Here is a 17,523-nt window from a genome sequence, read left to right on the forward strand (position 1 = left end):
AATTCGGTCGTAGCATCGACCAAAATCAAACGTGCCTTGCTCATACAAGTATTCCTTATCAGAATCACTTGACCATATTTGTGTCTCGGCTATATAATCGCGGATTCTATCGTCGAAGAAGACTTTATATTTATTTGAATGTAAATCATCTAAATTTTCAACCCTACGGTAACTCGGTTTTGCCAGCATTGCCATGAGTTGACCCTCTAATGCCGGATTAAACATCAGTATAAATAAAGATGTAGCTAGAAAAGTAATACGCATGAATAAACGTTCTATGGGTGTCGTCATCCCCATATTCAATACCAACAACAAGATATCGAAAAAGGTTTCGACAAAATTGAACTTATTATTGACTAAAATAAGTATAAAAATACTAATTAGAATAATCATCGAGAGTATCAGAGTTTGATAACTAAACATATTGTCAGCGATTTGGTCAAGGATTGGAATAGAACGTGAGTTTGTTACTATCATGTAGCCTTCATCCGAGTATAGAGGAATAATATCGAGATATTCGTAATAAAGTCGATCGAGTGGTTGTAATTTCAACCATACATCGTAAGTATCGTTATTAAATAATTTTTTAGTTCTGACAGAGTGTGGAACATCATTAAATATATAATAGCTCATCACCGGTGTGACATTCACCATTAAAAATATGTTTTCAAAAACGAAATATGGGTTTCCGATTTGCCGATTGAGTGCTTCAGGTGTAAATTCATTTGATGCAAGATCACCTATTGAAGTCTGTGCATAACCTTTTACTGGGTAACCGTCCAGATTTTTGGTTTTGTCAAAATGATAACTTTGACACAGTTCTGAATCTGTAACAAAAATTTAACATTTAAGAAATATATAATCACAAATTGAATGCAGTACCCTACCGTTTTTAAATGACTGCCTATACAATGTCCATCGATTATCTTTCGATTTCTTCTTAACTTTACTCCAGGGCTCCGGTGCTCTATCAGTGTAGGGGTTGAATGTATACACCATCGTAGTTTTGTTGACTTGATCTCGACAAACGTAAAATGATCCAAGGGCTTCAATATCCCACACCATCCTCAGAACTTTCATTGCCTTCCCACAGTTTTCACCAACAACGAAAACCATTGACTCGACGTTCCAAATAATCGACGATTTTATTTCGTGAAGAAGAGCTTTTAGTTTTCTATCAGACTCTGCTGATATAATGTACGAGGGATGATTTGGATAGTGCCATTTCATCACAGTTGACTCGAAATCACTATCGATCGTTACAATGGACGCGTTGACCACTTCGATTATTGAAATTTCGAACATGATGTCAATCAAGTCAACAGTAATAACCGCAGGGTTCAATTTATCAGGAAAGCACAGCTCAAGTAGTTATTTCTGTTTAAAAATGTAATAATCAATTATGCAAAATATCCATCATCAATCACTTAACTAGTAAATCTATAGTCAGACTACTAAGAGCTTGTTCTTTATCTAACGGTGGGGTATAGAAATGGTATTGTGTTAACTGAAGGGAACGCTCTCAGTACTTTTAGTATAAGTACCAAACGAGCCATTAATTTCTATAATCAAAAAATTATTCAACTATATAATATTCTTATTGTTTTATTTAGATTTTAATTCAAATGAGTATCTATTTTTTACCGCGTAAGCAATTTTATTTCTTATAATTAGTGATTACATTCAATTTGAAAAAAAAAAAATGTTTTTCTAACGATCGGGTTCATTTTCCCTCAGTCAATTTTTTTAAATTCTCTAGTAAATCAAACACTTGAAAAAAAAATATTTTCTTTGTTACTGAAAATTTTAAATTGCAAGCATCGAATGGATCGATCAACTTGTCCGACTTTTTCTGACCACTTGTAACTAACCATTTAGAAAAAAAAAAAATTTTGTTTCTCATAAAAATCATGTTTTACTCTGCCCAAACCTTCCTCTTAATTATAATTAAAATTAAATTATAATTAACAATAGATTAATTACCGTATCATTTTGAAAATCTGACAAATTCGTTGATTCTTGAGACTCCTTGTTGTCACCGCAGTCGACGAAATTCACAAATAGTAAACATAAAAAAATAAACTTTAAGAACATCATCATTATTAAAATATTTTTTTTACTAAAGTTAAATATTTAATCGCGGAATGATCTGCGGAATACGCGCGTCTATTCTCTTTGACTTTTTAGCTGTAACTAACGACAGAATAAATAAATAAACAAATAAAAATATATTAAATAATGAAATATAGTGGGAATGGGAAAGGATACGTGTCCTTTTGTCAATCAATGCGTTACATGTTTCAGCTTTTATTTCAAACTATTTATGCTATTTCGCGTTCATCCCCATATAACAGTCTTGTAAAAGGCTTGCGCAAGCCTGGTCTCAAATCCCCTAGTTGTCTATGTCTTTATATGACTCAGTATCTTGCTGCAGACACTGGTCCACAGATTTATATTGCAAGTCTTGTGCAGGACTTGTTTAAAAACTTTGTGTTATGTTATACTTCAAGAATTGTACAAGATTCTTGAATATATCTTGCTCAAGATGTATTGATACAGTTAACTTGAGCATATCTTGCACCAGAATCTATCTGCAGATGCTTGGGCATATCTTGCGCCAGATCTGCTCAAGACGTGTCATATTACACTGTCTATCTCACTCTTGTCTCTCTCACTTTATCCCCTCCATCGGCACACGTTACCAGAGCTCAGTGGTACTCAATTGAAGTTATAATCGGATCAGTGTTGCCAGGTTGGGGGATTTTCCCCTAAATTTAGTGGATTTTAGACGGCTTGGTGGGAAATCTAGGGGAAACATTTTTTTAGGGGATTTGATCAGGGGATTACAAACTTCCTTAAATTTAAGTTGAAAAAAATGAACGAAGAACGATTTCAGTTCAGAACAGAAATTTTTAAAATTTTTTTAATAAATTATCAATGAGAATTACAAACATGCTTCATTATAGATAAAAAAACATATTTTCTTTAAAAAAAAAGGAAAATGGCAAATAATCGTTGTCCACATGTTAAACAGCGTCCTCGTCTGAATTAAATAATTTATTAGAGTTTTAAACAATGTTTTAAAAATTTTAAAAGATTTTACCTATTAAATAATTTATTAGAGTTTTAAACAATAATTGAAAAATTTTAAAAGATTTTAACTATTAAATAATTTATAAAATATAATACAACTTGTTATTTATACTAAGTTTCGTATGAAAATATGTTTTTCATACTTTCTTATCACCTGTACTAAAAAATGGTTTATTTTTTTCGGAAAAAAATTTTAAACTAATAAAACAATAAGACTTTAATGTATTATTAATCATAATTAAACATATTTTATTCTAAACACAATGTATAGTACATTGATTCTTCAACAAGCTTTACAATATTAATTATAAGATCTTTGATTTAATGATATTAAAGTCAGCAGACATTTTATAAATTTTTTAAGTTTCTAAGAGATAAATTTTTATAAAAAAAAATTATCCCATGTTGTGTAGCCAACGGGTTACACAGCGCTCTCTATGACCATCTTATAGAAAATGAAACAAAACAATTATATTTATAGGCGGGAATTTTCGAAAACCTTAGATATAAATATATAAGATACAAAATAAAAAACTAAAATAAGAATACAAGTATTGTAATGGTCACTTAGAGTATAAAATAAATGAATATTTTGGGAAAACCCACGAGGATCCTTTGCCAGATGTTTAATTCCATATTTTTATGACTGTAATCCTCTTGTTGGCAAAACTTTCCCAAAATATTTAAAACAATTAAGGGATTATTTTGCTGGGACTAAGCTGCAGACAATATGGCGAGACTCCATGGCAGCGACAGTCCAGGGAAATTGAAGCTGCTGTGACGTCAAAGTCTGCATGGACTCACTCATTTTGAGAGGGGATGAAAGCGAGTGACAGTGGGACTCAACAGCAGCACACGAAAACACCCTCACTATTCATTTTACCCCCTCTCTAAAAAGGGGATCGCTGGAGAAGACGAAGGACAAGCGGATTCAAGATTCGGATAGAGAATGATTCCAAACGTGGTAACCAACTTGAACGTTGGTAATTTAGAAACGATATTTTATAAAGTTCGTCTTTTTTGTGTAAAATATATAAATAAAATAATACAGTTTTATTTAAATTGAACGAGTTAATTTAATTCATATTCAATATTAATTCCGACTAGTATATTAAAAACCTAATTCAAATTTCAACAGTAATATCGCGCGCTTTTAAATCCTACACATTTCTCCGCGAGCTGAACGCCTCCAAGTTCCGAAGGGCGAATTAAAAGAACTATTCACGCTATAGTCAACCTGGCGGCTATACAACACCCAAAATGTTCTTCAAGTTTTTTTAATTTTTTCACCTGTAAATTTTTAAATTATATTTATATAATTTATTTATTAAAAAAAATAAATTCAAAAAGTCATCAGACGTCTGATAATTTCAGTCATTTAATTTAGGGGATTTTATTTCAATCTAGGGGATTTTACGCGGGCGTTTAGGGGAAAGTAGATGAGTCCATCTGGTAACACTGAATCGGATAGAAAAACATTTTTAATCCGGAGTTCATTTGCAAAATTAGAAGCGCCGTAGTAATTACAAGTAAAATTTAATTCATAACCTATAATAACATATGTTTTTTGATAGATGGTTTGATTTTAATAAAATTATTAAAGGATAACACGAAAAATTCTACACAGGGAATATTATCTAATAAATTTTACTCGTTAATTGTGAATCAAACTGGGCCTGCATGAACAATTACTCGTCCGTTTCTAGATAGTGTTCAATTATGGGGTAAAAACACCCAATTTCAAGTAATTTTTATATAAAAAAGAATAAAAAATAAAACAAAACAAATCTGTTGTTATTTTTTCCGTATTTATTATCTTTTCAGCCCAGGCTTACTCTAAATTGCAGGATAAATTTTATCGAAAAATTCTCTCCGTTTATCAAATACGATAATGAAATGTTTTTAAAATTTTTTAAAAAATTGAAATCAGTTACTTTGATACTAAAATACAGATATTGATCATTTTTTTTTGCTTTTATTATATTGAAAATAAATTTTTTAAATTTTCAATTACACTCTTAATGCCAAGCTCTTAAAAAATTAGTGTTCTGATCGATTTCAAGAGCTCGACATTAAAACGAAAATAACTAAAAAATAATGTGGAATTTGAAAAAATTTAACGGAAATTATTTGTAGAGAATAAAATTGTTAACAAAAAAGACAGTATAACATTTTGTGATAAGTCTGATAGTTTCGCCGGAAAAGTAAAAAGATCTCGAAATTTATTATAACTTGACTTCGAGCTCCAATAACTTTTGAATAGATGGATTTATCAAAAATTGATAAGAAACTTTTTTTGTAGAGCGTTTAATTCCCTACAAAAATAAATCCTGGACTTATCTGTTCAATAAGCCATCGCCGAGGTATAAAATTCCAAACTTAAAATTTCTTTTTCCCCATGTTATTTAAATGGAAAATAGAAAATCGTGAATGGCCACCTTTAAATATTAGTATTAAGGTCTCATATTTTAACAGGGTCTTTGTCTAGGGATACTCTGTCGATTTTTCAATGTTCTTCGTGAAAAAAAAAAAGTCGATTTTTTGAAACACTCTAATATATATGTGCGTACCCACATATATACATTAGGGTGGGTTGAAAAAAAACTTTTTTTTTGTTTTTCTTAGCATGGGGGTAGAATTTGTACCTTATAAAAAAAAAAAATTTTTCAAGAAAAAAAAAATTTTTTTACTCAACATTTTGAGGTGGCCCACTCGTTTTTTAAATAAATAATTGGTTAAACGGAGTAGTTCCAACGAAAAAAATTTTTTTTTGTCCAAAAGCGTGGAAAATATCTAATAATTGTCGAACGTAATTTTTTTTTACTTCACTTTCATTTTAATTAAAAAGAAAATGCATTTCATTTTTGGATTTTTTACTTAAATTACAAAAATAATAGGAAAAAAATTTTTTCAACTTCTGACTTACAATTAGCTTTCAAGGGGACACCCTACAGATTCTGGAACACCATGTAAATTTTTTCGTTGGGACTACCCCGTTTGATCAATTATTTATTTTAAAAACGAGTGGGCCACCTCAAAATGTTGAGTAAAAAATGTTTTTTTTTCTTGAAAAATTTTTTTTTTTTATAAGGTACAAATTCTACCCCCATGCTAAGAAAAACGAAAAAAAAAGTTTTTTTTCAACCCACCCTAATATACATGTATAAGGAATGAATGATACCGGGTTCGTAACAATCAATATCTGTATTTTAGTATCAAAGTAACTGATTACAATTTAAAAAAAAAAAATTTAAAACATTTCATTATCGAATTTCATCTCATTTTTCGTGTTATCCTTAAAAAAATTAAAAAAAATAATTTTATTAAAATCAAACCATCGATCAAAAGACATATCTTATTATAGGTTATGAATTAAATTTTACTTGTGATTACTACGGCGCTTCTAATTTTGCAAATGAACTCCGGATTAAAAATGTTTTTCTATCCGATTATAACTTCAATTGAGTACCACTGAGCTCTGGTAACGTGTGCCGATGGAGGGGATAAAGTGAGAGAGACAAGAGTGAGATAGACAGTGTAATATGACACGTCTTGAGCAGATCTGGCGCAAGATATGCCCAAGCATCTGCAGATAGATTCTGGTGCAAGATATGCTCAAGTTAACTGTATCAATACATCTTGAGCAAGATATATTCAAGAATCTTGTACAATTCTTGAAGTATAACATTACACAAAGTTTTTAAACAAGTCATGCACAAGGCTTGCAATATAAATCTGTGGACCAGTGTCTGCAGCAAGATACAGAGTCATATAAAGACATAGACAACTAGTGGATTTGAGACCAGGCTTTACGCAAGACTTTCACAAGATCAACTTCTGTACGACATCTTGAGCAAGCCTATGTAGAATCTATCAAAAGATTCTTGAGAAAAGTGCCTTGACCAGCGACTTGTACTGGAAATTGTTACATGGGTCGTCTCACTGTTTCTAAAAACTGCGCATTATGTTGCTATTGGAGCCAATTGATTTTCAGAAAAAAAATTATACATTGACCTACATATTGCCCATGTTAAATTGATGCATAAAATGAACATTAAAATTTTTAGTACTTTTCATTAATCTTGAAAAAATTTAACTATTTATGGTCAATAAGAATTAAGCAACTAGATCTTGAAATATTTATTTAAGATATTTGGATGAAATTATCAAAATTGTTTTTCTCATCAAATAACATCCGTTTAAAAAAATTACATTTGAAAAATTATTTTTTTTCTCTATCGTGTCAATGTCATTGTAGATTTTATGCTAAATCGAATCTGCTTCGATCCGTTATTTTAATATTAAATAAATTTATATATATAATATAAACATGTTTTTATTTATTCGTAATGACTAGAAAATTTTTCTTTAATTGTAAATATGCTACACTATATTTAAGTTACTCAATTCGAAAATTTATTTTCCTTTTTATTTCGCTCCGCAAAGTTTTTTCATAAATAATATCAATACTTTCGCCCTTTTCCTCAGCGACGAAGTGAATTTTACTCCGAGGGAATAAAATTCTGCATTCACCCGAATACATATCGATCAGACAAATTATAAATACACCGTAGATAATTTTTGGTGTAAAAATGGTCTCCGAGGATATTACACGGGTTATTTGGTGTGAATTGACAGCGTGAAGTATCAAGCGGTGTATACTTGTATCACGGTATGAGTGTTGTCATTCACACCGTTCGGTGTTATTACCTTAAATATTGTCCGATAATATAATCTCTATATCATTATTATTATTGATGTAGATTATTTTAAAACAAAAACCAAATGCCTGATGTTGATGTGTATACTTCCGGTCCATCGTATGTGCCATCGCATTCAACATAAAATCCAATAAAGTCAATTAACACAAGCGGATTGTGTCGAAAATCACCAAAATCAAGTGTGATCGCGTTCAGATTTTACTCTGAAGTTGATCCTGAGATTTATTAGACTTAATAAGTGATTATAGTCAAAATTTATTCAATTAAATTTATTGTAAAATAATGATAAATTTTTGTAATAGCAAAAAAATTTGTAACTGGTATTAAAAAACCACAACAAATAATTACTCGGTTAATTGGTGCCATCATGCCCCAGTCTCTATATTTCTGTAAATCAATAGTTTACTAATAAATGAAAGTGGTTTTGAGTAACAATCAACTTGCAACGTTGCAAAAAAATATATACTTCTATTCGAAAGAAAAATATATAATGACTAATGGACTAGTGTTAAATATTTTTGAATTCTGTGGCGCCCAGTTCTGGGCAAATATTTTTTTAAGATAATTTTTACGATTACTGATGCTGGGAAAAAATGAATCTTTAAATTATTTATCTGTAAATTGAATACTATGTAATATACATACATTTGTTTTGCTATAATAAGTATATGAGTATGATGCTAATGCGCTATACTTTTAATAACATGCGTCATATACTTCTCGAGGACTCATTGGCGCGCTCGAAAAATCGAAGAGATCCTCATGTACGGACACGTATCCTTAACAACTAATGAAGTGGATATTCCAGCAAATGATACTATTGAGTTGTCAGTTATGAGCAATAAGTTGAAGTGGATATACATGGAAGCTATTCAAGCATTCAGTGATTCAATTCGTTCTATAATTTACTTGAAATTGAAACAATAACTTAAAAAGAAGTTAAGATTATTTGAAAAGTTTCGAACTTTTGATAATTTAAAATTTTAATTTCATTGAAATCAGTATAAAAATGTGGAAAAAAATTGTTATTTTGTGTTTGTTTGTAAGCTTCATTGTGTGTGACAATATTGATAAAAGTGATGCAGCACCAACTGATTTGGAAATTTTTCACAATGATACGGTAATTTACATTTTATACGAATACAATAAATTGGTTTGTATGATTATATAATTATTGTCCGATTTTTAAACAGAAACAACTACTTGAGCTGTGCTTTCCTGATAAATTGAACCCTGCGGTTATAACTGTTAACTTGATTGACATCATGTTCGAAATTTCAATAATCGAAGTGGTCAACGCGTCCATTGTAACGATCGATAGTGATTTCGAGTCAACTGTGATGAAATGGCACTATCCAAATCATCCCTCGTACATTATATCAGCAGAGTCTGATAAAAAACTAAAAGCTCTTCTTCACGAAATAAAATCGTCGATTATTTGGAACGTCGAGTCAATGGTTTTCGTTGCTGGTGAAAACTGTGGGAAGGCAATGAAAGTTCTGAGGATGGTGTGGGATATTGAAGCCCTTGGATCGTTTTACGTCTGTCGAGATCAAGTCAACAAAAGTACGTTGGTGTATACATTTAACCCCTACACTGATAGAGCACCGAAACCCTGGAGTAGAGTTAAGAAGAAATCGAAAGATAATCGATGGACATTGTATAGGCAGTCATTTAAAAACGGTAGGGTACTGCATTCAATTTGTGATTATATTTTTCTTAAATGTTAAATTTATGTTACAGATTCAGAATTGTGTCAAAGTTATCATTTTGACAAAACCAGAAATCTGGACGGTTACCCAGTAAAAGGTTATGCACAGACTTCAATAGGTGATCTTGCATCAAATGAATTTACACCTGAAGCACTCAATTGGCAAATCGGAAACCCATATTTCGTTTTTGAAAACATATTTTTAATGGTGAATGTCACACCGGTGATGAGCTATTATATATTTAATGATGTTCCACACTCTGTCAGAACTAAAAAATTATTTAATAACGATACTTACGATGTATGGTTGAAATTACAACCACTCGATCGATTTTATTACGAATATCTCGATATTATTCCTCTCTACTCGGAAGAAGGCTACATGATAGTAACAAACTCACGTTCTATTCCAATCCTTGACCAAATCGCTGACAATATGTTTAGTTATCAAACTCTGATACTCTCGATTATTATTCTAATTAGTATTTTTATACTTATTCTAGTCAATAACAAGTTCAATTTTGTTGCAACCTTTTTCGATATGTTGTTGTTGGTATTGAATATGGGGATGAGGACACCCATAGAACGTTTGTTTATGCGTATTACTTTTCTATCCTCATCTTTATTTATGTTGATGTTTAATCCGGCATTAGAGGCTCAACTCATGGCAATGCTGGCAAAACCGAGTTACCGTAGGGTTGAAAATTTAGATGATTTACATTCCAATAAATTTAAAGTCTTCTTCGACGATAAAATCCGCGATTATATAGCCGAGACACAATTGTGGTCAAGTGATTCTGATAAGGAATACTTGTATGAGCAAGGCTCGATTGATTATGGTCAATGCTACCACTACATTACGAGAGATTATGCAGGTTCAGTACAACTCGAAATTCTGATATTTGATACAGTCACATTCATCGATCCAGTTCCGATGAATGATTCGATTCCAGTAAATGTTTCTTATCCCATTAATGATTCACTCTCGGTAAATATGTCAAGTCCGTTAAAAGTTGGATTTGCGGAATTTGACTCAGTTATGAAAGATTCTTTAGCTGCTTGTATATTTGCTTATAAGTATCGTGAGTTTACATTAGGCAACGACTTATACATTTCAAAGGACGTATTATTCAAATCGTACAACGTGTTTATGAGTCGTAAACGTTGGAGTTTGAAAAACAAAATCGATAAAGCAGCAATGAATCTTTTTGAAACCGGCCACATTCATTACGCCGAACGTTTTAAACGGTATAAAGAATTAAAAAGAAAAAAGAAATTAGCTGCTAGAATTGAATCATATAAAAATGGATTTGATCAATTACAGTTTGAAGATTTTCGAATAGTTTATATTTTCGGTACATTGAGCTTAATGTGGACAGTCACTGTTTTTATTTTTGAAATAGTGTTCAAAAAAATGACGGAATCATATGACAAACGCTTACAAAAATTAGAAATGAAGCGAATGAAAGTACGGCGAAAATTAGCGTTGATCAATAAACAAACTGCCTTTGCTGAAACACGGGTTTAAGTATATTCGTTCTGATGTAAAATTGTGTGACTTTTGTAAGACTTTATTCATTTATTGATTTATTCAATTTGACATCTGGATGATTAACGGATATTTGGAGTACTTATCAAAGCCGAGATAAAATACAGGGTCCCTTGCATAATTTAATCAAAGTCTTGAGCTTTAATCTATCATTTTAAAATCAATTTTTATGAAGCATTGGTCAAGCGATTTCCTAAGTATTTGATTAGCATAACATTCCATAATACCAACCGGACAAACTTTCGTAAAAAGTCATTTAGTTTTTAATCATGAAAGTAGTAACAAACAACATTTGGTTTATATTTTATGAATTTATAAAATATTTAATTCTGCTTTTGCTGTCCTTGAACTGAGTAATTAAATATTGCGTGTTGTGTTGTTTGACTCGCATATCCATTGATTAATATTGTGTGTAGTTAAAATGATTGACTTTTCAATAAGATATCCCTGATTAAAAAAGTGAATTGAAAAGTATTGAAAATTATCTCAATTCTTTTCAATCCCTCGGCGGTTTTGGAAAGTATTGAATGGAATTGAAATTTCGATCGTTTGAATACTTTCCAATTCCAAAGTGGAATTCGAAAGTATTGAAAAGAATTCAATCTTTCATCATTTCAATACCTTCCAATATGGAATTATTTAGGTATTGAGAAGGATTCGGAAAGATTCAAAAATTTCAATTCATTTCAATCTTTTTCAATCCCACACTTGATCGAAATATCGGATTATTTAGGTATTGAGAAGGATTCGGAAAGATTCAAAAATTTCAATTCATTTCAATCTTTTTCAATCCCACTCATGACCCGAAATGTGAAATTATTTAGGTATTGAGAAGGATTCAGAAAGATTCAAAAATTTCAATTCATTTCAATCTTTTTCAATCCCACACTTGATCGAAATATCAGATTATTTAGGTATTGAGAAGGATTCGGAAAGATTCAAAAATTTTAATTCATTTCAATCTTTTTCAATCCCACACATGACCCGAAATGTGAAATTATTTAGGTATTGAGAAGGATTCAGAAAGATTCAAAAATTTCAATTCATTTCAATCTTTTTCAATCCCACTCATGACCCGAAATGTGAAATTATTTAGGTATTGAGAAGGATTCAGAAAGATTCAAAAATTTCAATTCATTTCAATCTTTTTCAATCCCACACTTGATCGAAATATCAGATTATTTAGGTATTGAGAAGGATTCGGAAAGATTCAAAAATTTTAATTCATTTCAATCTTTTTCAATCCCACACATGACCCGAAATGTGAAATTATTTAGGTATTGAGAAGGATTCGGAAAGATTCAAAAATTTCAATTCATTTCAATCTTTTTCAATCCCACTCATGACCCGAAATGTGAAATTATTTAGGTATTGAGAAGGATTCAGAAAGATTCAAAAATTTCAATTCATTTCAATCTTTTTCAATCCCACACTTGATCCGAAATGACGGATTATTTAGGTATTGAGAAGGATTCAGAAAGATTAAAAATATCAATTCATTTGAATCTTTTTCAATTCCTCGGAAGTTCTGAAATTCTTTTATTATTTTGGGATTGAAAAGTATTCATTTTATGTCAAAATGAATTCCTTGGGGGATAGAAAGTATTCGAAAGGATTCATTTCTCATCGTTTTCAATCCTTTTCAATTCACTTTTTTAATCAGGGATATAAAATTCGAAATTTTTCATGTTTTCGATGGAATAAATTAGATGTAATTCTTATGAAAACTTTTCTTTGTCGTGTGATTTCTTAATAACCATATAAAAATATTTAGTTACATACATATATATGAGGGTGGAAAAAAAAAATTATTTTTTCAGCCTTCAAAAAGCTTGAGTTTGGTAAACGAAAAAAATTAACACCATGTTTGATTTAAAATTCTAATTCAATAGAGGTCGCTCAAGAATTTTCAAAATCTAAAAACCATTTTAACAATCTAGTGTTTCATTGCCTTAAATTTTTTATTTTGGAAAACAAAATTTACTACCTATAAAATAAGTAATTTTCTAACGATTTTACCTTAAAATAAGAATTTTATGAAGACGCGGGAAAATTTCAAAATTTTCTAAACTCAAACTTGGAGAGAATTTATTTTTCACACCATACCTTAATCACTTTTTGAAGGATGAAAGTAAACATTCATACCATCAAGACTTCTTTTGAACTACCGTCATGTATACATTAATTGTTTGAGGAAATTTATCGATCCACTATCGATGAGCACATCATATAATCTATTTAAAAGTGATATTTCTATTGTTGGGTTATGAAAATGTATAATATTTAATGATTGTTACCTAATAAATCAATTAAATAAAAAACAAACAAAAATTCTATCAATGTTGTGGTCAATAATTCCTTTAATTTAAGTCGAGTGATATATTTTTTGTTGAGCTACTATTTCAAAATCCTTCAAGGACCTGTTGGGATTCATGGGTATTTACTATTTTTCGTCTGTTAAATAATGTTGCGCCAATCTCTAATTTGGAACTTTTTTTTATTCTTATGGAACTATTGATTTCTAGTGAGAAGTTTTTCGGAACGAAGGTACAATGTAATAAAAATCTGTTTTGAGAAATATGTCGTTGCATGGAAAGTCTAGTTTCACGAAAAATTACCAGGTGGGTGGCGGCAGGGTGTCAGTCGACCACAGGTGCACCTGTTGCTGAGCTCTCTCTAATTTCGATGTATTTTGTGGGGTTTGAGAAGTAAATTAAAACATTCAAATTATAAGAAGATCTAATATTTAAAAAATTCAAAACTTGATTTCAGCCAGTCGGTCTCCGGACATACGGCGGAGGCATAAGATGTTTATCGGCTGACTGGCTGCTCAAAGTACAATTGAATGTAAACATTAAACATCGCAACGTCGCATCTCAGGTTACTCTGGTGAACACCATGAGTTTTGCCTTCGGACCGCGATGTAGTTCGCGGAATTGGCTTACATGCATCAATTACTCCGTTGGATAAAAATTTTTCCAACGGAATTACCGAAGACTTTTTTTTTTTTTCTCTTGCTGGGTTGTTTGTCCAGCTGGCCTCTGGGTTATCCCGTACAGCTAATGGTTGTTACCGAAGACTTAATTGCAATAATATAAAATCGACGGGAACGTTACAATGTTTTAAATAGATTATTTTTTGACTAAAAATTCGCTCATACAAAATACAACATAATTTTTTTTTTTGCTATAAAAATTTCAAAAGTTCAAAGAAAGTTATACTCGAAGTTCTAATCTGTCTCAAGTTTAAAAGTTTCACATGTCGAACTTTTTTCGACTCTTTTTCAAACGAATTTCTTTTTACTCGAAAGATTACTAGTGTATTTGTAAGCGGATTATTTTTATTATTGTTTTTAACTTACTATAGATCCTCCGCCGTAATATTAATTGAAAAAAAAAATTAATTACACTGAATTAGTAGACAAATATTGTTAATGAATTGATTTATTTATTCATTAATTTCCATATAAATTAAAACAAAAAAAATTTCATCAATTTACAAAATTTATGTAAAATAATTGAAACAATACTTTCAAAACACTCATACATATAATAAATCCTTAGAGTAGATATAAAAAATTACTTTTTAATTGGTGGTGGAGCACTGATAGGAGGAGGCGGGCCATTCATTGGCGGTCTTATTTGAGTCATAGGGCCCATGGGTCCCATCATCATGGGTCCGTTAGGTCCCATCATTGGAGGTCGCATGCCCATCATTGGCGGCATGGGTCCATGAGGACCCATCATCATAGGGCCTCCTGGTCCCATAGGCCCGCCAGGATGCATTCCAGGTGGGGGCATCATGCCCATCGGTCCTTGCGGTGGCACACCCGGTCTGGGTCCTAGATTAGGTGGTGGAGGTATCGCTGCGCCCTTATTCGCTGCGAATGGATTAGATGCTATTTTACCGGCCTTGAATGCTGCAGTCGTTGCGTCAATTAAATGCTGCGCTTGTTCTTCCATCCATTTTTGATAAAAATATTTAACGTTGTCCTTATGCTTACGTCCTTGACAATGAGTTTTACGAACACTTGGTGAGTCGTGGGTTAAATATGTGTCGCAGTAGTCGCAATAATACTTGGGCATTTTGTCTATTAAAATAAAAAAAAAATTATTGTAAAAATAAAAATAGAAGATGAGTGTAAATGTAGCAGACATCAAAGAATTTAAAATTATAAATAAATAGAGTAAATAATTGTTAAAAAAATATTTATAAAAAATGCACTTATTAATTTCAAAATTTTTTAAATGCGTTTTTTTTTGAAATTTTATTTAATCTATATTATTAAGAGAATAAGGAAAATTTTGTTCCCGCCATATCTATGTGATGGAATTAGTTAATGTTATTGTAATTGGTGTCATTAGATAAGTCTTGACTTGAATTTGTGCCTTTTCATAGTTTAAACTCTTTGTAATTGCCAAGTATTCAGATAAATAGATTTACCTATATCATTCTAATTACATTTAAATTACGTGAGAAAAAAGACGATCGTATTTATTTTCTTTAAATAAATTAATACTTTAATTATTCTGTCACTAAATATGACTGAATGTCACTGAATATATCACTATATTATTTATGTCGTGTTACTTATTCTAAAGGGACAGATTTCTCTACTCCCTTTTGGTTTTAGAAAGCTTCTCAAAGCCAAAAAAGTGTGCATAGAAAAAAAAAGGATTCATTGACACAAAAAATCTTTACTCGCTTAAAGAAAATTTTTACTTACCCCAATAAATTTTTTGCATTGTGAATTGAAAACAAAAATTTATTTAGAACTAGAAAAAATTACTCGGTGCAAGAATTATTTCTTGACCAAAAAAATCTTTTTTCGCCCCAAGACAATTTTTGTATTTAATTGATAATGCATAAAATTTCTTGGTGCAAATTAAATTTTTTTTTGCGTATTCTATAAATTTAATAGTGATATTTGGGCAGTCACATAGTGACTTCAGGTTGCTCGTTAATTATTTACTCCATTTATTTATAATTTTAAATTTGCCTGATGTCTGCTACATTCACACTCATAAATAGAAGACATCGGACAATTTTTTTTTGTTACTGTAATTATTTTATGTATTTTTAAAAATAATTATTCCGAAATAACCATAGGATTTTTAAAATTATTTAACACTTGTTGAAATTTTTTTTTTAGAAATTTAAATTATTTTTTTTAAATTATACTGAAGTCATCTGAGGTCTGATAATTTTTGGATTTTTTTCAAAACAATAAATTATGAAAAAAAAATATTTTTAAAAAATGCACTTTTAGTTTTTTTAATTTTCTACACATGCATATTTTTAGTTTTTTTTATTGCATTGAATTTTAAAAAAAATCAAACAGAGTTCAGACATTTTTTTTTTTTTTTTTTTTATCAACAAATAAAATATTTTAGTAAAGAAATTTTTAAAAATATTTTTGGGAATTAAAAAAAAAATTATATTTTACTCATGAATAATTTGTTTATAAAAATACTAAAATTATCAGACGTCTGGTAATTCGATATTATGAAATTAAAAGAAAAATTTTGAGGTTAGACGGTTTGAAAATTTCAGAGCCGACAAAAAATAAAATTTTTAAGTATAATTAAAATTTTTGTGTACTTACTTGGGTTATAATTTTATAAGATATTTACTTTAAGTAATAAAATAGCAACTTTATTTTATTTATATATATTCTATATTATTTGCACTCTTTTCTGGGTTACACTTTTATTTATTGTCGTGTATCGTGCACTCAGTGCTGCGCATGTACTGAATTGACATCAGAGATCGGAGTTCAGTTTCTGTTGAGAGTTGAGGTTCATTTTCATGTAAGCAATTTTACACACTTTCAATCTGCGACAATATATATATGATACTAAACCATTTTCATTGGTGTAATTTTAAAGACCAATCAGATGCTTATATTTGTTTGCGCGGCAATTTTTAAAAAATTATTTTCTATCGATGAATTTTTTTAAATGATTTTTGTAAGACCATAAATTTAGCAAACATCTGACAATTTTTTAAATTTTGAAATGAGGAAATAAAATAAAAATAAAAAAATGCACGTTTAGAAAATTCAAAAATCAGGACATGAATTTTTTAAAATTTTATTACTTTAATTATTTAGTTTTTTTATACGTTGTTAAAAAATTATCTTATGTCTGCTAAATTTACCCTCATGGTTTTTGGAACAATAAATATTGTTAGGGTTGATGTTGGAAATTCAAATAATTAAATTTAAAAAATGAATTATTTGTTACTTACAATAATTATTTATTTATTTATTTATTTATTTATTTCACCGTACAACTATTAGTTTTTTTGCAGACTATATCTTTATAATAAAATAATTATAATTATTAATTATACTGCGAAACCAAAACTTGTCTATTTTATTTGAAAATTTTTTATTTTTTTACCGGGAAATATTTAAAATCTGACACAATATAATAAATATTATTGAG

The 17,523-nt window shown here is 30.0% G+C and overlaps 2 protein-coding genes across 2 annotated transcripts; one reads left to right on the forward strand and one right to left on the reverse strand.

Moving 5' to 3' along the window:
* Positions 1-8,686: 8,686 nt before the first annotated feature.
* On the forward strand, positions 8,687-13,018 carry LOC130667594 (uncharacterized). The gene is made up of 3 exons (XM_057469268.1): positions 8,687-8,934; positions 9,008-9,497; positions 9,558-13,018. Exons 1-3 carry the CDS (start codon positions 8,824-8,826, stop codon positions 11,051-11,053), a joined length of 2,097 nt encoding a protein of 698 aa, XP_057325251.1. The 5' UTR covers positions 8,687-8,823; the 3' UTR covers positions 11,054-13,018.
* Positions 13,019-14,551: 1,533 nt separating this feature from the next.
* On the reverse strand, positions 14,552-16,839 carry LOC130664650 (U1 small nuclear ribonucleoprotein C). Its single transcript, XM_057464669.1, has 2 exons — positions 16,680-16,839; positions 14,552-15,164 (listed from the first exon to the last, which is right to left on the reverse strand). The coding sequence occupies exon 2, from the start codon at positions 15,157-15,159 to the stop codon at positions 14,653-14,655; it is 507 nt and encodes a 168-aa protein (XP_057320652.1). The 5' UTR covers positions 15,160-15,164; positions 16,680-16,839; the 3' UTR covers positions 14,552-14,652.
* Between the last annotated feature and the right edge of the window lie 684 nt (positions 16,840-17,523).

This window comes from Microplitis mediator, chromosome 1 (assembly GCF_029852145.1).
Source record: "Microplitis mediator isolate UGA2020A chromosome 1, iyMicMedi2.1, whole genome shotgun sequence".
NCBI classification, from domain to species: Eukaryota; Metazoa; Arthropoda; class Insecta; order Hymenoptera; family Braconidae; genus Microplitis; species Microplitis mediator.